Below are 17,304 nucleotides of genomic sequence, written 5' to 3' on the forward strand. Positions count from 1 at the left end.
GCTAAAGCTAGCCATAAGAAAAGGCAACTTCTTAGTCAGTGTCTTAACGTTATAGCTTCAATGGGTTCAAAGGTAGGGGAACACAAGAAAAATATGGAAGTACTTCCGACAAGTCCCACGGAGGGGCCCGAGTCAGCACGACAGGACGTTCAAACTTAAAAGAACGTAATAAATCATCGCTTATCTTACTACTAGAGATTTCAGGAAGGTGGAAACTAATTGTTCTGCTAATCGTTGAGCGGTAGTCAGCAATACAGTAGCCGAATACGAAAGACCCTTGACTTTCCGAAGGAATAAAAGAAAATCAGCTATTTTGGCTATGGAAGGTCTAGAGATGGAATGACCTTCCTTACAACACTAACTTCTATACCTTGTCCAGGTGAACCTGGTAAGGCTTACGGGTTGACTTTCTCAAGCTAAAAGAAAGCTGTCTGGGCACAGCTTTAGGGAGTCTGGACTGTCTAGCGGCTCTCTCAACAGTCGCCCTGCAACTAGGTACAGCACGCCAGGGTTTAGTTAATAATGGTGAGAATGCGGTCGTCTGAGAAGAGCTTTCGCATGGGTAGGGACATCGGCACTTCCGTAAGGTGCTCTAGGAGTTCCGGAAACCAAGCGTGTTATGGCGAGCAGGGAGCTATTAGAGTCATAGACATCTTGACACTCTCCCGCATTTTCCTTTTTACCTGATGAATGAGACCGGATGGAGGAAAGGCATACACCTGCATGTGATTCCAATTTGTAATGTCACATCGGTGCCTATCGACATGAGGACCACCACTGGTGAGAAATAAACCGGAAGACGATGGTTTAATCACATTGCGAATAAGTCCACAGTTGCTGGCCACTTCCGGAGAACCTGACATATTGCTTCCAGAGCCAAAGTCCACTCTCCCACGCAATACCTGACGGGAGCGACTTAGCGAATCGGCCAGTACAGTGAGACTTCTTAATATAAACTGGGGAAGAAGAAACACTTTTCGTTCTTCGCACCCTCTCAGGACTCTCTGTGCTATAGTATTGAGTTCTGCTGAGCCTGTCCCCCCAGAGTTCTTCAGATCCCACGGCAATTATGCTGTCGCTAAACAGAGCCACTACTCTGTTGCGCACTAGGACTGAAACCAACTGAGGGCTTCCTTTACAGCCTTGATTTCCCGAAGATTTACCGACTCCTCTCGTTCCTGAACACCCCCAGAGGCCCGAGGCCTGGGTTTCCTCCAAGGTTGTTCCCCAACCTTGATCTGAGGCTCTGTGTACAGATGAACGTCGGGAAGAGGGCAGTCGATAGACCTTCCCGGTGTCAGATGCACTTCTCCTGACCACCACAGATGATCCAACAGGCGAGAATGGCTCCCGACTATAACTGCGTTCTCGTTGCAGAAGTTCCAGCGATTCCTGAGACACGGCTGAAGAGAGCGCATCTGAAGACGAGACCCTGGAATTAAAAGAGAGAGAGACATTCTTCCTAAGAGGCTTCCCCCAAGCTCGGGTACCAGCCGTTCCCTGCTGAACCTGCTGGACAGGAACCCTTCTACATGCTGAAGGACCGACTGGATCCCCATCTCCAGGGTTGATGGAAAACCCTCAAAGGAAGAGAGAAATCCTCCTACCGAATAGGTTAAAAATTCCATAAGAATTCCCTCGCTCTTACTAGCTCCTCTGGAGACGAGGCAAGGATCAACCATAGTCTAGACACCTCAACACCTTGTACCCTCGACGATGCATAATTGCCATACCAGAGACACGAGTTAGAAGCAACCACATTCGTCATACTGGCTACATCATCATCCTTGAACAAGAATTAGCTAAGGTTAAGGTGTTCTAAGCAATCCCTCTTATGAATGTCCGGATACTGAGATGGAAGATGAGCAAGATAGAAATTTCAACTTTTTTGCTCCAAACATCGTGCACGAAGCCAGACCCCTCGAGATAAATTTATCAGGCTGCAAACAGCCACGAATCCGAAGGGACATAGCCGTCCCTCTTTTAAAACCCCATTACAGTAAACCAGACAGCATCCAGAGAGAGTGCACAAGAGCCTCAGTCTGATTGAGCAACACTTCCTCCAAGCACCTGCTTCCCTAAGAGAAGTCCCTACGAGCCGAGATGACGACGGAGACTTAGACAGGATTGCCTCAACCTATTCGTTGAATGGCAACCTGACACCTGCCGAAAGGTTACCTCTAATTGCGTAAATTGTCTTACATGGAGAGAGAAAAAGAGTCCTGTCTATTAGAAGCCACTACCGACGTTAAACGAATGTCCGCCTCCTCCAAAGCCTGTCTAACCCAATCGAATCAAACCAGCCAACACGAAAGAGAGGCAGGAGCTGGCTTAGTGGTATAAAAAGCCTCCAAAAAAAAGACTGAATTGACTAAATCGGGAGGTCCGGAGATTTTGCTTGAGGGTACGAAGAAGTAGCATACTCAAGCATGTGTCTGTAATCGTTACTGCTGGCAAGAGGACATTCTAAGTCCCCCAGAATCTCCTGCACCTCAAGATAAGAATCCTGTTCCGCAATGTCCGAACGGTCTAAGAATGACAAAGGAGGAGGCGCTGAACGAAGCCCGGACAACGATGAAGAGTCCGCGAGCAGACCACCCTAACCAGAATGCTGAGCACCCACATCTAATCGGGTACCTGGAGCTGAATCCGCATTGTTGAACCTGCCGGGAAGAAGCGAAGGCTGAACCGAGAAAAACCCAGAGCCAATTCCCCATTATTACCAAGGGGAAGATGAGTGAGAGTAGCCAAACCCACATTGCTACACCCTGGGGGAGGATGCTACCCTCAAGAGTTACTGCCGCGGAAAATGCAGGCGATGAAAGCCGCGGAACACTTGAAGGAGGTACCACAAGCCCTGCCAAAACCACAGAGCGCAAACCCAAACTGGAAGCGACAGGCAAACCCTGTGAAATACCTGATACTACCAGAACAGCCGCTTGAAGCGGAAGCAAGGGGTTGCACATACCCGAAGGGATGGAACACGAAACGCCAGCGGCCAAATTCTGCCGAAACTGCGTGTCACCTGTCCGAAAGCTCCTCCTACCAGAGAAGACTGTACTGAGAGAAGACTGTACTGAGGAAGGAAAGGCGGGAGGCAGAGGAACAGTAGACGCATAAAAAACGTTACCTGAGAGGAGGAAAGCCAAAGTTGAAGAAGAAGGGAAAACGGAAGATGGTGAAGCCGCAGGAATGACTGGAGCAGAAGAAGAAGAGGCCAAAGAGGAGACTGAAAAAGGAGCAACGGAGAATGTGGAAGCAGGAGATGAAGCAGCAGATAACCCAGAAGAAAACTTAGAACAAAAGGACAGAAGGTACACTGAATCCGGCCCCCCTCAATAATCCTGAAACATATCCGACATGAATTCTGGACACTACTGTGTCACATACTCTCTAATGTTAGAGCAACCAGCTGAAAAATAACCTCTCACCATAGGTCTGTACCCGTTGAAAGACCCAGCAAATCCGCCTTATATTCCGCCACTTCCAATTGCAGGTCCCGCAAACTACTTTTAGAAGTCAAAAGGACGCACCAGAATCTGCCTTACTAGATGGAGGAGTAGAAAACACAGAGAAGGGGGAAACTACAGTAGGAGATTCAGAAACAGTTGATAGTGAGTTAGGAGCTAAAGCAGAAGGATTCTGCACCACCGGAACTGAAACATTGACTTGAGACTGAGCCAGACCGAAAAGAAGCGATGATGGCGAAACTCTTGCCAGAGCACAAAAACCACTCTAACCCAAAACCGGAACCCATCCAGGAGAACGACTCTGCACCCTTAATACCTTCTCCTCACTACCTAACCCAGACCTTTCCTCCTTTATCACACCTAGATCTTGACCCTGACTAACATTATCAACATTAAATTTAACAATACTACAAGGGGGTGGGGGGTGGGGGATCCTTCACTGCCTGCTCTGCACAGAGGGGGCCGGCAGACCCTACCCACTCGGAGGCTTGCGGTTCTGCCATTACCCTCAGCACCCGTTAGGGCTGGTTCTGGAACAGGCAGCAGAGCTGAAACGGAAGAAGGATTAGACATCCTAACACTACTACTATCCCTATCTGAGAAATGTTGAAGAAGACTAGCTATTAATTTTTTTTTCCATACTACTTGCAATCCTATCCTCTATCTGTTTGACTACTTCTGAACTCGCTAAATCCATCAACTGATCTGTAGCAGAAGCCTGAGACACTTGAGGCAACGAGAATCTCACCAACGTTTGCCGCCCTTACTAGCCAAAGGCTTGCGATGATGGATGTAATCCTTCATCTCTTGTGCCTTCCAATAGGAATATTCATCACAATGAGTCTGCACATCACACTTAACCTACCTACATACCTGACAGAATGTCTATCATGTCTCAAGGTACTCATCCGTCTCTTGCAGGAAGAAGAAGCAATGAGCGCCAGCATCCACAGTTGTAGGGGCAGTCGAGGTCGAAGTCGAAGCCGCTTTGCCAAAGGCGCGGTAGTAGAAGGTGAAAGAGTCCAAGATGACCAATCGAAATCGGGAACCAGCGAGTCCAATTCCAAAAGACGTTCGACATAGAAGATATCCAGAAAATCCAGGAGAAAACCGGTAAATACAATCCAGGTTCTTCACCAGAAGTCCACAATGCAAAGAGAAGTTGGACAATAGGATTAAAACCTCATACTGCAGAAGGAAACAACCTTCCAGCAGTGCGAACAAAAAGCAATTGATGAAAGTGGAAGTGTCGGCGCACACCTGTGTCAGCGTTGCCAACCGTTTGTTATGGTAGCTCAAGTGACAAGATTTTACCTGCAGCATTGCTAGCGCTGGCTGTTAAAATTCCCAATAGTGGGATTGGTAATTGAGAGTTGTTCGGGCTGAAAACTTTTCCTAGCCTACCCTGTCCAAAAATTATTCAATTATGCGATCCACCCACCTGTTCACATTGTTCTTCTTTCAACATACAATCCAGCTTTTGAAAACAAAACCCACAAAACAGACTTACAACCCATCTTTACTGACCTAACCTTCAGAAAGCTCTCTCTACCTTGCCACCATTTGTTCAACACTCCCGCCCGTGTTTGTTTACCTTTTTCTCCCTCCTGCCATTTCTGTCCTATGACGTCACTTCCTATGACGTCACAAGAACAGATACTTTTTAAACATAAAGAATGCTTTGCTATAAAAACGTCTCATAAAATTAAACATGTACTTTTTATACATTTTGTAATGCCCATACCATTTCACTAATGCAGAAAATAAAAATAAAATAATGACTAACTTATAAAACTACATATAATCACGGGCTAGTGGGATTAAGGCCGAATTCAGGTGTTCAGGGAGTGTATTGCAATATTAATCTTAAAAAGGTGAAATTTTACACAAACTGTATACTATAAACATCTGAAATCTTTTTTTCATACAAACCCATGTATGCATACCATATATGCCCATACAGTCTCTATAGTTCCAAAACTCACCATCTTTTTGTTTCATATACAGAGTAAAAATGGCAGTATAAAAACAAAAGTGCCACCTGAAACCTGAAAAAAGATCATACATAGGGAACCCTGGCAAAAGCTGAGCAGTTTTAACACAGAAAAGTAGGAAAGGCATTACTCAACATATAGCAGAATCTGCAACAGTCAAGTAACAATGCAACTCACGAACACAAGCAGAGAGGAGTGAACTGGAGAGAAGAACCTGAAGTATGACTAGATCACATGGAGGATTCAGAAACAAATTGGAGGTGACATGAAACACAACAAAGCAGGGAGAACAGGTGGCTAAAGTCACAATACCTCAGAGGAACTGAACCAGTGGGGCCATAAGGCGAAGTCCTATCCCATCTAGAAACTGCTAAGACTTCTAGATCTCACAGGTAAAGATGAGACCATCATAGGAAATGATAGCAGACACTTAACAGCAAAATCATCAGCCATCAAGGAACCACAAACCAGGCAGGAGTAGAAAACACCTATAAAAAAAATGAAAGCAACCAGAAGGGCACTGCCACAGGAGTGGGCACTAGAGGATGCCAGGGCATTGAAAATACTGTGGTACCTGACCATGCAAAGAGAAGATGGATCCCCCAGCACCACCAAGAATCTGAAAGCTACAGGTGCAATCTAGGACATGGTGAGAACCAAGAAAGCACTGATTTGGGACACAAAATGGACCAAGAATACTAAGTTAGGCAAGGGCATGCAAGAGTTAAGTGGAAAAAACATCAAAAGGAAGTGCAGTAGTTGAAGAAACAGGAATGGGGCCAGAAAGGCTGTCCTGACAAAGAATGAGGAAGCACTGCCATGAGCAGGAAAAATGCAGGCAAAACAAAAGATACAAAATATGAACTTGTGACCAACTCAAACACAACCAAAGTTACAGATAGGAACACTTCACTCCCTAACAGTGCTCCTTCATCAGTGGGCGATAGATCATTCATTGGACCTCTCTGCCAGGTATATCCCAGGCAGGAGGAATATAGTGGCAGACAATCGGAGTCCTCGAAGTCAGTTCATAGGGACAGAGTGGTCTCTGCGCCAGGACATAGCAAACAGGCTCTTTCATCTGTGGGAAAGACCGTTAACAGACCTGTTTGCAACATGTTTCAACATGAAAATACAGATCTCCTGTTCTGTGGTTCCAGATTAGGAATCAATCTTTTTTAACAGACGAGTAGCTAGTGTAGATAAGCAATGTCAAAAGGTCTCAGGTCCAAGATTAAAATTTTCCAACAAATAGAGAAACTGTCCACACTGTTCCCAACCCATCCCATCCAGAGTTTAAACACTGGTCGTGAAATTGCTTGAATCCTGATACATCAGAGGTGGCACTACCACTCACTTTAAAAGAGTTCAGTGCAGGAAGAAATTACAAGCACACAAAAAACCAAATCACTCTCCCTGCAGTGATTGGACAATCAACAAGAGAGAGGGACATCCAAGCAATGGGATGAGACTGGACAGAAGAGGGGCACACACACACAGAACCCTCTTCATAGGGAAAGGGCAGAGACAGCGCAAGGACATGGAAGCCACACCAAACAAGGCTCTAGGATAACACCTACCTTGAAAATAGCACAAACAAAATTAACTGTTAATATTTAAAACAAAAATTCACCATGAATATTTACAAAGATTCTCTGAAAATCCAAACTTACAGTTTAGCACTGTTATGCATAAATAAAGACACTATTCCTCCACAAAGGTTAGCTTTTTCTTTATTCACTTAACCCATAGCTAGGGCTAGAGAAGAGCAGATTTTATAAAACTGCAAGTAAAATAGACAAGAGTAGATTTTATAAAACTGTGAGTAAAAAATTAGTTTATAAAACTGCGAGTTAAAAAAAGTCATCTGCATGTTTACAGAAGCCAGAGTACTAATGTGAACAGATCTAGAGAAACCAAATCACTGTGTAGTGGCCTGGGGAATTTTAGAGAAGTGGAAATTCATGAAAGGACCACATTATAAGTATTTAGCTGAGAAAATCTACTTACAGTACAAAACAGACAAACTTGAAACAAAATCTTCAATATTAGCACTTAACTGTTATGTTAAGAAGATGTAATATATGATAACTGTAAACGAAAGATTAAATTTAAATTACAGATATAAAACTATGAACAAAACCTAAATAAAAGCAACAACAAAAATAAAAGATTTCAATAGTTTAATCCATAAAATTATAAAAGGAAAATAACTTTCACCATTAGCAAAATGAGGCCCTTGGGGATATGCATGAGGAATGAAGACATTAGGCAAAAATTAATCAAACACCTAATTCTGCCACTCATATTAGACTGTCCAGAAAAATATGACTTCTTTAGAATAATACTTTAAATTCTAAAAAAGAAAGAGAAAAACAATACCTCCGTAACAATGGCAATTAAACCTTGGGTTGAAATCAAAATTTAATCAAAAGGATCAATTCTTTATGTATAACAGCCATTTTCATTTACCTTTTTGCTTTTTGTACGTTGTTTTGATTTTTTAAGGTCTACTGGTCGAGGTATTATAGGGCATGAAAGCCCAATCAGGGCCCTCACTGGGCCTGCATTATCATTCCACTCAACAATACCTGCAAATATAAATGTGTTAATAACAAATCTGTTTCGTGCTTAGAAAGCTTACCTAAACAGGATAAAGGAAAGGAACACCATTCAGTCTGGAATACACCCATACCTTCAACCTGTACACAATAATTTTCTTTTTGTTTGCATTAACAACTTATAACTACTTTGAATCATAACACAATAAATACATGAAATACAATCCTAACCCTTACTAAGTACAATTGCAACGTAAAATAATAACTTCATTACCTTACAAAATTTTCTTCCTTAAGTCAGAACCCTAATGCTGACTTGTTCTTATGAAAAACAAACTCACTACATTACAAAAGTTGAATAGCTAGTTAACCGTTCATCATCTATTTAGCAGTAAACACCAAACCTAACTAACCAAAGCAAAACTTATAGTCTAAATATTACAAAAATGATTGTAAAACCCCCCATAAACTAGCTCTCTCAGCTGCACAGAAGTGCTTTTCACAGAATAATTAATAAGAATAACTTAGAATTAACACTTTTAACATGAAGTGTGTATTTTTATAAAACAAACACCAACAATGCTAGTTAAGAAAAAATGACAATTTATAACTTAAAAAGTGAAAATGAAATAACAAGGATAAACTACATGAGGAACAAAGGGATAAAGGGGATGAGAATACTGATGAAGTTGGTGACTACGCAATAGAAGGAACAAAGAAAATTCTGGAAAGTTATTATAGACCTGCAGATGCAAAAGTTGGGAAGGTGATGACAAGTACCTGAGTTCCATGTCACAAATTTCCTGTGGTACTATTAATTTTCTGTATGTTAGACAAAAGAGTGAAGTGCCCGAGACAATTTAAAGAATATGAATCTCGCAATATAGGAGCAATGGGGCTATAATGGCAGGTAAACCTATTCATAAAAATTCAAAATGACAAAAGTTAAAATTGTACACAAAAAGTTAATAAACATCTTTCCTCAACAAAATCTGAAGGGGAAAAAATGAATGGTAAAAAATCTATAAGAATAAAAAGCATAGCAGAGTACCAACATAAACATATGTGGATCTGGGCTTCTTTCTTACCAAGTAATAATTTACATATCATGTATGAAGCATAAATATCAATGAACTTCAATACAAGTGTGAAGATATTTCCAACTCTGATTCCATTTTTGTCCCTTGGTGAGTCTTGAAAAAAAAACCCACATAAAAGTAGGTGACATTCTCTCGTATAAGTTTAAGAATGATAATAATACTCCTGCAACATTATCATACCAAGTCTCACATCAGAAGACATTCAAAGTAAGATAAAAATCCATTGAAAACAGAGTACTTACAACTTGTGTCATTAATTCTGTCGACATTAACGGGTGCATAGGCTTGAAAATACTCTAGTATGGCACTTTTGCTTAATCCTTCAACACCTCGCATATAGAGAGCATCAGAACGGTAATTACCCCTTTCAAAGTCTTCATTAGTAATGTCTAAGCTGAAAGACCAAGAACCAAAATTAAAATAACATTCAAATCTTCAAGGCAATGAACCATAACACTTTCTGCTATCTCAGTGGTTATATACATAGACAACCCTCAATTTTATCAACAAATCAAATATACATGACACTGAAAAGAAAAAAAGGTACCTTTTCAGTAGCTTGTTTACTGCTTCTGGGGTACATGCATACTTGGGAGGTTCTGTCACACCAAATCTACGAGCTCTTTCTGACAAGACCTTGTCACTAACCTGGAAAATAATATCTTATATAAGTCCCCATAATAATTCATGAGACTGAATTTTTTGCAATATACTGTTTCATATGAACCTGCAACTACATAGTGTAAAACAAATAAAAATCACATGTTTTTAAATATAATTAGTTATCAATGGAAAGAATCACATCAACTTTTACGTAATATACCCTCCAATATAAAAGAAAAAATTTACCTGACATATGCCTGAAAGGAACTGTCCACTTCTCTCATATCTCTTCTCTGGCCAATTAGCTCTCAAGTGCTGAAAAGACAAAATGCACACAAAAAATTACATAAAATCCCAGATATCCAAAGACAGCTTAACCATTTCATAGCATACTGTCTACCATTCAAAAACCAACAGCCAACTTCACATTTTATATGAAATTTCTAGACTGTAAACATTTATGCACTGAAAACTATTCTTGAACAGGAACTGGATACAGTAGAGGGTGAAGGTTTTCAGCAACATCCTATTATGCCTATACTATTATAGCTGTGGTATATTATGTTCAGAAATGGTTGTTCTATGCAAATAGAACAATTCTATTTTGTTACAGAATAATGAGACTGTAAAATCTACATATGATAACAAGTTGAAACAGTCTTGCTGCAGGAAAAAACTTAAAACATTTGTATTTCAGATTTCAGTTCATGTCATATACCTTATAAATGGAGTGAAATACCAGACATTGGGTGAAGTTGAAAGTTCTACCTCACCTTTTAAAATGAATCCTTGACACCAATCACATGATACAAATCTATGCTGTATAAGTAAAAGAAACTGAGGAATGAACTTTGGTGCTAGCGAGTAGGACTACATACATCATCAAAATCCAGCCCCAACTACTCCAATGTTAAATCAGGGGACTCTGTAATTTACAGTACAGTTTACATGGGGTCTTCAACAACTTGAGAATTACTGGAAACAACCCGGTCAACTGTAATAATTGCACTGAAAAGACAGAAAAATGTGTCTGCTAAGCTCTGAAAACACACAAAAATGTCTCTGCTAAGCTCTCCCATATTAAGTGCTAAGACAGCAGAAAAAACAAAGTTTAACCTTGAATATATGTTATTCCTACCGCAAGACAGTGTTCTCCACACACCTGCATGTTAGGAAAGCTACAAATATATAAAAAAAAAACTTCAGCAGGGTCTTCATGAGACTTCACTGAACAGTTTACAGGGAATTTTGGAAATTAATATGGGTAGAATCTACTCTGATGGATATGGTTTCACAATAAAATGAAAACATGTCTTTGATGAAGACAAAACTAACAGATGGAGACAAGTCCATTTTGACTTTTGACCAGTACTCTCATAAGGTCAAGATCCTTGAAGTGCCAAAAACAAATGTTATACTGTACACTGAAATCTACCTAGCAACTATCTCTCATGCCTTGGAGATGTACAAAGTTACCTGGTTTTCTACAATAATAAATAAAACTTTGGGGCACAATATTTCAGCAGAATAAACTTCAAATTACCAGACAAAATGTACAAGCAAACAATATTTGACAGATTATTCACACAAACACAGGTGAACAGAGCAACACATTATGTAAGTTAACTGACAAATTCTACCATACAGCAAGTAATAAGTGTTAGAGTATAGGGGGCATTATCCATAGGAAGCTTTGTTAAGACCTTGTCATCAATATAAATGCAAACAGTTGTGAATTAGCACTACTAGACAAATATCCTGTAGCACACTATGTACAATAACAGAAGTACAGTATATACAGAGCATACAATAATCTTTACTATATATTTTTCATATAAATGTGTTGTACATTTATATGAAGATGAATTAAGTTTCAAACAAATATCAATAGCAGCCATGCCATAGCAAACATGCACAGGCATATCACATTCAACTTGACTGAAGTATGTGATAAACATGCAAACTTTAAAATCTGTCCTGCTTGGAGTGGACCTTATCCAAAACCCATTTACCAATATACAGTTTAAAAGAAAGATAAATTTTTTAGTACACATTCCTTAAAAACTATTTACAGCACGAGTGGCTTGAGAATTTACATGTGTATTCCCATGCCTTCAAATGCCCAAACTTACAAGTTAGTTAGTTATAAATGATTTGTTTAACCAGACCTCTGAACTCTTTTAGGGTTCTTCTCGGGCTGGAACCCAAACTTACAAAATATTAAAAACATTTTATTTTTTAATGGTAGCACTGTGTACCAAATCACCTATTCAAATTAAAAACTTGACTACTCAGATATGCAAAGAAACCAACTTGAGCTATAAAATTTAAATAAACAGCTTCATCATTATGTGTAACTAATATAACCTGAACCAGAAAATATACCAACAAGGGATAAAATATGCCAGTAAGGAATAAAACAACATAGTACAGTGGTCATCTTTGCAATGAAAAGAAACTCTGACCAAACTCAATGCAGAGCACCAAAAAAATATTTTCAAGCACCAAGTATGTTCCAGGTGGCATGCCGTATCTTTATTCTTTGGTCAACAAATAAGCAGAACACTGATAAGCAATTCAACTTCCTCAGTTACTCTCCTAAAATAAAACTTAACAGACTATTCTTGTATGTCTTTGTGCTATGAATCATTAAAGCAACCTGAAGTCAGTGCATATATCCATGGACACCTATAGAAAAGATACCATCTACTTGCAGCTCTGTTTTATGTAAAAGCCACTATTCAAGGTAAATGAATGCTCTTTTCTACTCCAAGCCTGAGAGAAAAACACAATGAGAAAGATCTAAGTAATCAAAGAACAATAAAGCCTAACAGGTAATCAATTCCAACATCTGTCAATAAACACGAACAATTACCCTAAAATGAGTTCTATGGTATTTTCCAAAGTATGAAAATAATCATGCACAGTAAAAATTTATTTACTTGTGTACAGGAAAAAGAAAGCAGAATATCTAAATTGTACAAATTACAGATAATGGAGAAATATAAATAAATGGGTGAAAATAAATCATCAGTTCACCTGGCAAAGAAAGATATAGACTGTCAAAATGACAAATATAGAAGTGAAATCATACAAAAAACAGAAGTGAGCGAGGTAAACACAGGCATGTTCAAAATCTTCTAACGAAACATTTTTTACCATTACTTCAAAAAATCACAGCTTCACTCACCATTAGTGTATTTAAAAGTTCAGGATATGTAAAAATAAGGGTTTGTTTTATTGCACTAAACCTCTTTTTTCAAATATAAAAATATAAATAAGTAACATCAGAAATGCATTTCTTTAATATTTCAAGTAATTTTAAATACAACAATAATAACTAATCTAGTCTGCTTTTCACACATGCAAGCTCTTTTAAAATATTTCATGTAATAAAGATTTAGATACAGTATTCTAGACTACAAATCACTCCATGAACAACAGTATTTGAACTAAAAGCATCTAGAAGATTACTATACTTTTCTAGATATCATGGCTGCAACCTCTTCATATCAAGGTTACTTTGGTAGTAAGAAACAGATGTGATTAATTATCAATTTTATAAAATATTTACAAATTGCTTATCATCAAGAACGTAATACAGTAAAATACAATAATATTCTGTGAGACACAAACTGTTGAGCATAGCTGTGTTGATCAGTTTCTCCTCGAGTTTTTATACAAGGCCCTCTTGAGAAGAAAAATGGTTCTAGGGGGTTCAACGTCCTAAATTTCCGAAGGTCAGTTGGGACGAGTAAATTGGTGAGGTCTCTGAAGGCTAGGGTCCTCTTCTTCATCACCATCAAACTTCTGAATGCAATCTCACAATGGTGTGTCCCCCATGAAAGAGCTTGTCCTGCAGTTCTTTACAGAAATGTTTGAAGGTGTCCTGCTTCTGAGGGGAGTGAGCGACAGCGCTTGGTGAATAGGTGGCTAGAACACCGTCAACAATCACCTCGGTCTCTATCAAGGGTTTCATGGGCTGGCAATGAAGACTCTAACTTCTGACCTGGTAAGGACAACAAATAAGGGGAACCCATACATCAATATTACACCTAAGAGTACCCCAGTTTTTCAACCTCAACAATGATATCCCTGAGGTTGTTGAGTCACTAACAAGTGCAGGCCAAAGCCCTTTACCATTCTCCTCCTCCAGAAGTTCAGCTCAAGGTCAAATAAGTTTTCATCTTTGATCCTCCCTGTCTTCCTTGTCAGATTTCTCTACTTATGACATCTGGTGTCAACAGGAGTCAAACATTGTCTTCTTGCTTGGGGCTGGTGTTACCCAGTGAAAGTCCTTGGTCCCCGGTGCTCCTTAAGGACAAGATTGTTGAAGGTGAAGCAGTTGATGAGGGAGGATTACTTTCCTACAAAGAATAAATTGAAAGGAAGACTTGCTGCATGAATTTTCCTTCCTCTACTTATTTGACTGTATCAATTCCCTCGACACAAAAGTGGAGCCCAAGATTCTTCCTTACCAAGCCCATGGTGGTAGGGTGTAGCACCTGCAAAAGTGTAAGAGCTTACAGAAGAATCAGCAAAGTTGGCAGTTAAATAGCCAGGAATAAATTACTTGGGTATAAGAATGACAGGATGTCAATGCCTGGGTGAATGCCAGAAAACAAGATTGCTGATCCTTCTTCTGTCTAGGAGGCAAGTCAGCATAGGTGGCTTCAGACTGCATAATGATTGAGACTACCTCATATATTCCCCATCCCTTCTCAGGACAGTGGTGACCTGTTGCCAGCTGAAGAGTCTGTGAATCTTGGAGGCACCACATTTATATGCTCTTTTTTGTGCACATTTGAACCACTGGTCTATACCCAACAAATACAGGCCAAGCAAATCTTCTGCACAGAACACAATGTTTCTGGTAAGACGCGCAAAATGGGTGAGGACTTGAAAGAGCTGCATACCTTACCCAGCAGACCTTCATATGTGAATGAAGCTTTTAGGACAACGTCAAAAAATAATAGCCTTTGGACTAAACTTTCCTAAACCCTAATCAGCACTTCCTATACATAACACTTTACCATCCCAGTTCTATACCAGAGAAGAAACGAGACACATACCCACACAGAAATAAAAATAAAAAATTACTTAAAGAATACAGTAATTCAGCATCAAAACAGACACAATTTCCAAATTACTATACAGAAGGAATGAAGCAAAATTTAATCTGAGGAATATGACATTTTTATAATAAAATAAAGTTTTATATATACTTACCAAATAATTGCATAGCTATAGTTTCCACTTTAACGGCAGCTTAGATTCAAAATTTCGTGGGTAGCGCTTCAGTATAGTTTGTGTGCTTAATCAGCCCGTCCACTAACGGAATATTGGAACGACCTAGCAAACAATTCTCATTCATTTTATGCCTTATGTCCATCAGAGGGGAGGGTGGTGGGCTCCGATTCTGTAACTACTTGGTAAGTATATATAAAACTTTGTTATTATAAAAATGTCATTTTTATATAAGTAACTTTCCAAGTAATTACATAGCTGAGTCCCACACTGACAGGAGGTGGGATACATGGACATAGTATTCTACTCCAAAAACATTAAGTCATGTCATGAATTTGAAACAGAAAAGTTGCTAGCACTGAATACAATGCTAGTCATTCCTTATTAGTTAAGAGAGCCTGCAGTATAAAACTGCAACTGGTTGATGTTCAACTTAACCTGTAGTGGCGTGGCGGTAGAGCAAAGCGTTGCCTCTACTTAAGTAGGAGCTTTGTAGTGAAGGAGTACTCCGATGGCTACCAAAGCATCAGTGGAAGTTATGTAGCTAAGGAGTTATCCAATAGCTAGCAAAACTTTAATAGGTGTCCTTGCACTGAAATAACACCACAACCCATCCACTGAGAGTGGTGGGTGCTCCAGGTACTTTGTACCTCCTGGCTCCTAAAAAACTCTATACCACACCAGAAGGTGAAGAGATAGGAGAAAATCTTATGCTTCCTCCTGCCATACCATGCCAGTCACTATCCTGTGGTAGTGCAGAATTTACACGCTACTTAGCTGGCGCCCATCTGGAGTTGGTGCCAGGCGAGCTGTGGAGGCTCGCAGATTGGTATAAATATCGCTGGTGCCAGACTGCAGCTGGCGCCAAGCAAGCTGGGAGATCACAAAAGCCTTAAGCTCTAAAGTTGGCAGCAGAATGTAGCTGGTGCCAGGCAAGCTGAGCACCAGGGGAGCCCAAACCTCTGGACACTGGGGGTTCTATAGCTGGGGCCAGACTTGTAGCTGGCACCAGGTGAGCTGGATGCCAGGCAAGCTAGCAGCTCAACGCTGTGGAAGCTCTAAAGCTGGCGACAGACTGTAGCTGGCGCTTTAAGAGCTGGGTGCCAGCAGAGCTAGAAGTTCTAGAAGTTCAGGTTTCACTTCTTAAGATAGTGAGATGTGAAGGATGATTATAATTCCAGTAGGTCGATGCAAAATGGAAGTAATGGCCATATGTGTCTGTGAGACGTGAAGGACGATATACTTCCAGTAGGCTGATGCCAAATGGAAGAAAGGGACATATGTGCTTGAAAGCTGAAAGATAAAGAAGTAGAGGCTGCTCAGATGACCTTAGCTTTCACTAAAAGAAGGCAAAGTTGTTCTTCTGAATCTGAGTGCTTCAGAAATTCTCTTAAGGATGAAGGACAATGTGATCTTAATCCAAGGGAGAGGGGTTCTTGACCAAATATCAAAGGACAAGAAAGCCCTCTAGATTATCAAGTCCTGTTCAGGTAAATACCTAAAAGACTTCAATTGGACAGGGAGTTCACTCTTTTCCCTCAGTGTTGGTGAGTACTCCTGGGTGCTTGGAGCATGTGCTGGCGTCAGGTTGTAGCTGGTGTCAGGCGAGCTACACCTGGCAAGTTAGGAATTCACAAGCTGGCCAGAGCTCTGGAAGCAAAGGATGTCCGTTAAGCTCTCAGGGAGAAAGAACAGATCCAGGTCTCGGATGGATCCTCATTCTTGGCTACAATCGAACGAAAAACGAGGATAACACATCTCTTGGTCCCTAGCTGGGTGTGAAAAAGGCTTGTGAGGTCTTTGAGAAGAAGATGAAAGATCCAGGTCTCTGTGCTTAACCAGAGATAAGCATAGGTCGGTACCTCTTCAAGGAAAGCGACAGAACCTAGATCTTCTCAGAAACAAAGAGATAATCTGCAGCAGGGTCAGAGGTGTCTAAAAAGAAGAGACAAAGAGTCTGAGTCACCAGCTTTGGAAGACATCCACTAAGTCTGGGAGACAGAGGAAGAGGGTGACTTCTGAATCTTGTAATAGCCTCTGCAACACGTCTTGAAGACTCTTCAAAGACAAGCTTATGGACAGCCCAGTGCCTGTCTGGGCAAGAGTGGACCACTGTGGTAGTATCTCTGAAGCTAGGTTGTCTGAAAGGACACAGTTTTGGGGAAAGATCTTGAAGAGTCCACCAGTAACTGGAAACTGAGCCTGAGACTGTTCAGCGCTTCTTCAACCATGTAGAAGGTTCCTTGAAGAGACAAACAGGTCCAAGGTTGGCTTGCTTCATACAATAAAGAGATTCTGACAACTCAGGGGATCGAAAGGCCATGATGGG

At 40.4% G+C, this 17,304-nt stretch overlaps 1 protein-coding gene across 2 annotated transcripts in view; it reads right to left on the reverse strand.

The window, feature by feature from the left end:
• Positions 1-17,304, reverse strand: part of LOC136850730 (peptidyl-prolyl cis-trans isomerase G-like) — a 42,529-nt gene that overhangs the window by 16,215 nt on the left and 9,010 nt on the right. For both annotated transcript variants that reach the window (XM_067124605.1, XM_067124604.1), the window contains 4 exons: positions 9,975-10,043; positions 9,673-9,773; positions 9,368-9,519; positions 7,937-8,055 (listed from right to left, as the gene is read on the reverse strand). In XM_067124605.1, the coding sequence (XP_066980706.1) occupies positions 7,937-8,055; positions 9,368-9,519; positions 9,673-9,773; positions 9,975-10,043 (441 nt within the window). The remainder of the gene's footprint in view (positions 1-7,936; positions 8,056-9,367; positions 9,520-9,672; positions 9,774-9,974; positions 10,044-17,304) is intronic.

This window comes from Macrobrachium rosenbergii, chromosome 22 (genome assembly GCF_040412425.1).
Source record: "Macrobrachium rosenbergii isolate ZJJX-2024 chromosome 22, ASM4041242v1, whole genome shotgun sequence".
In the NCBI taxonomy this organism is placed as follows: Eukaryota; Metazoa; Arthropoda; class Malacostraca; order Decapoda; family Palaemonidae; genus Macrobrachium; species Macrobrachium rosenbergii.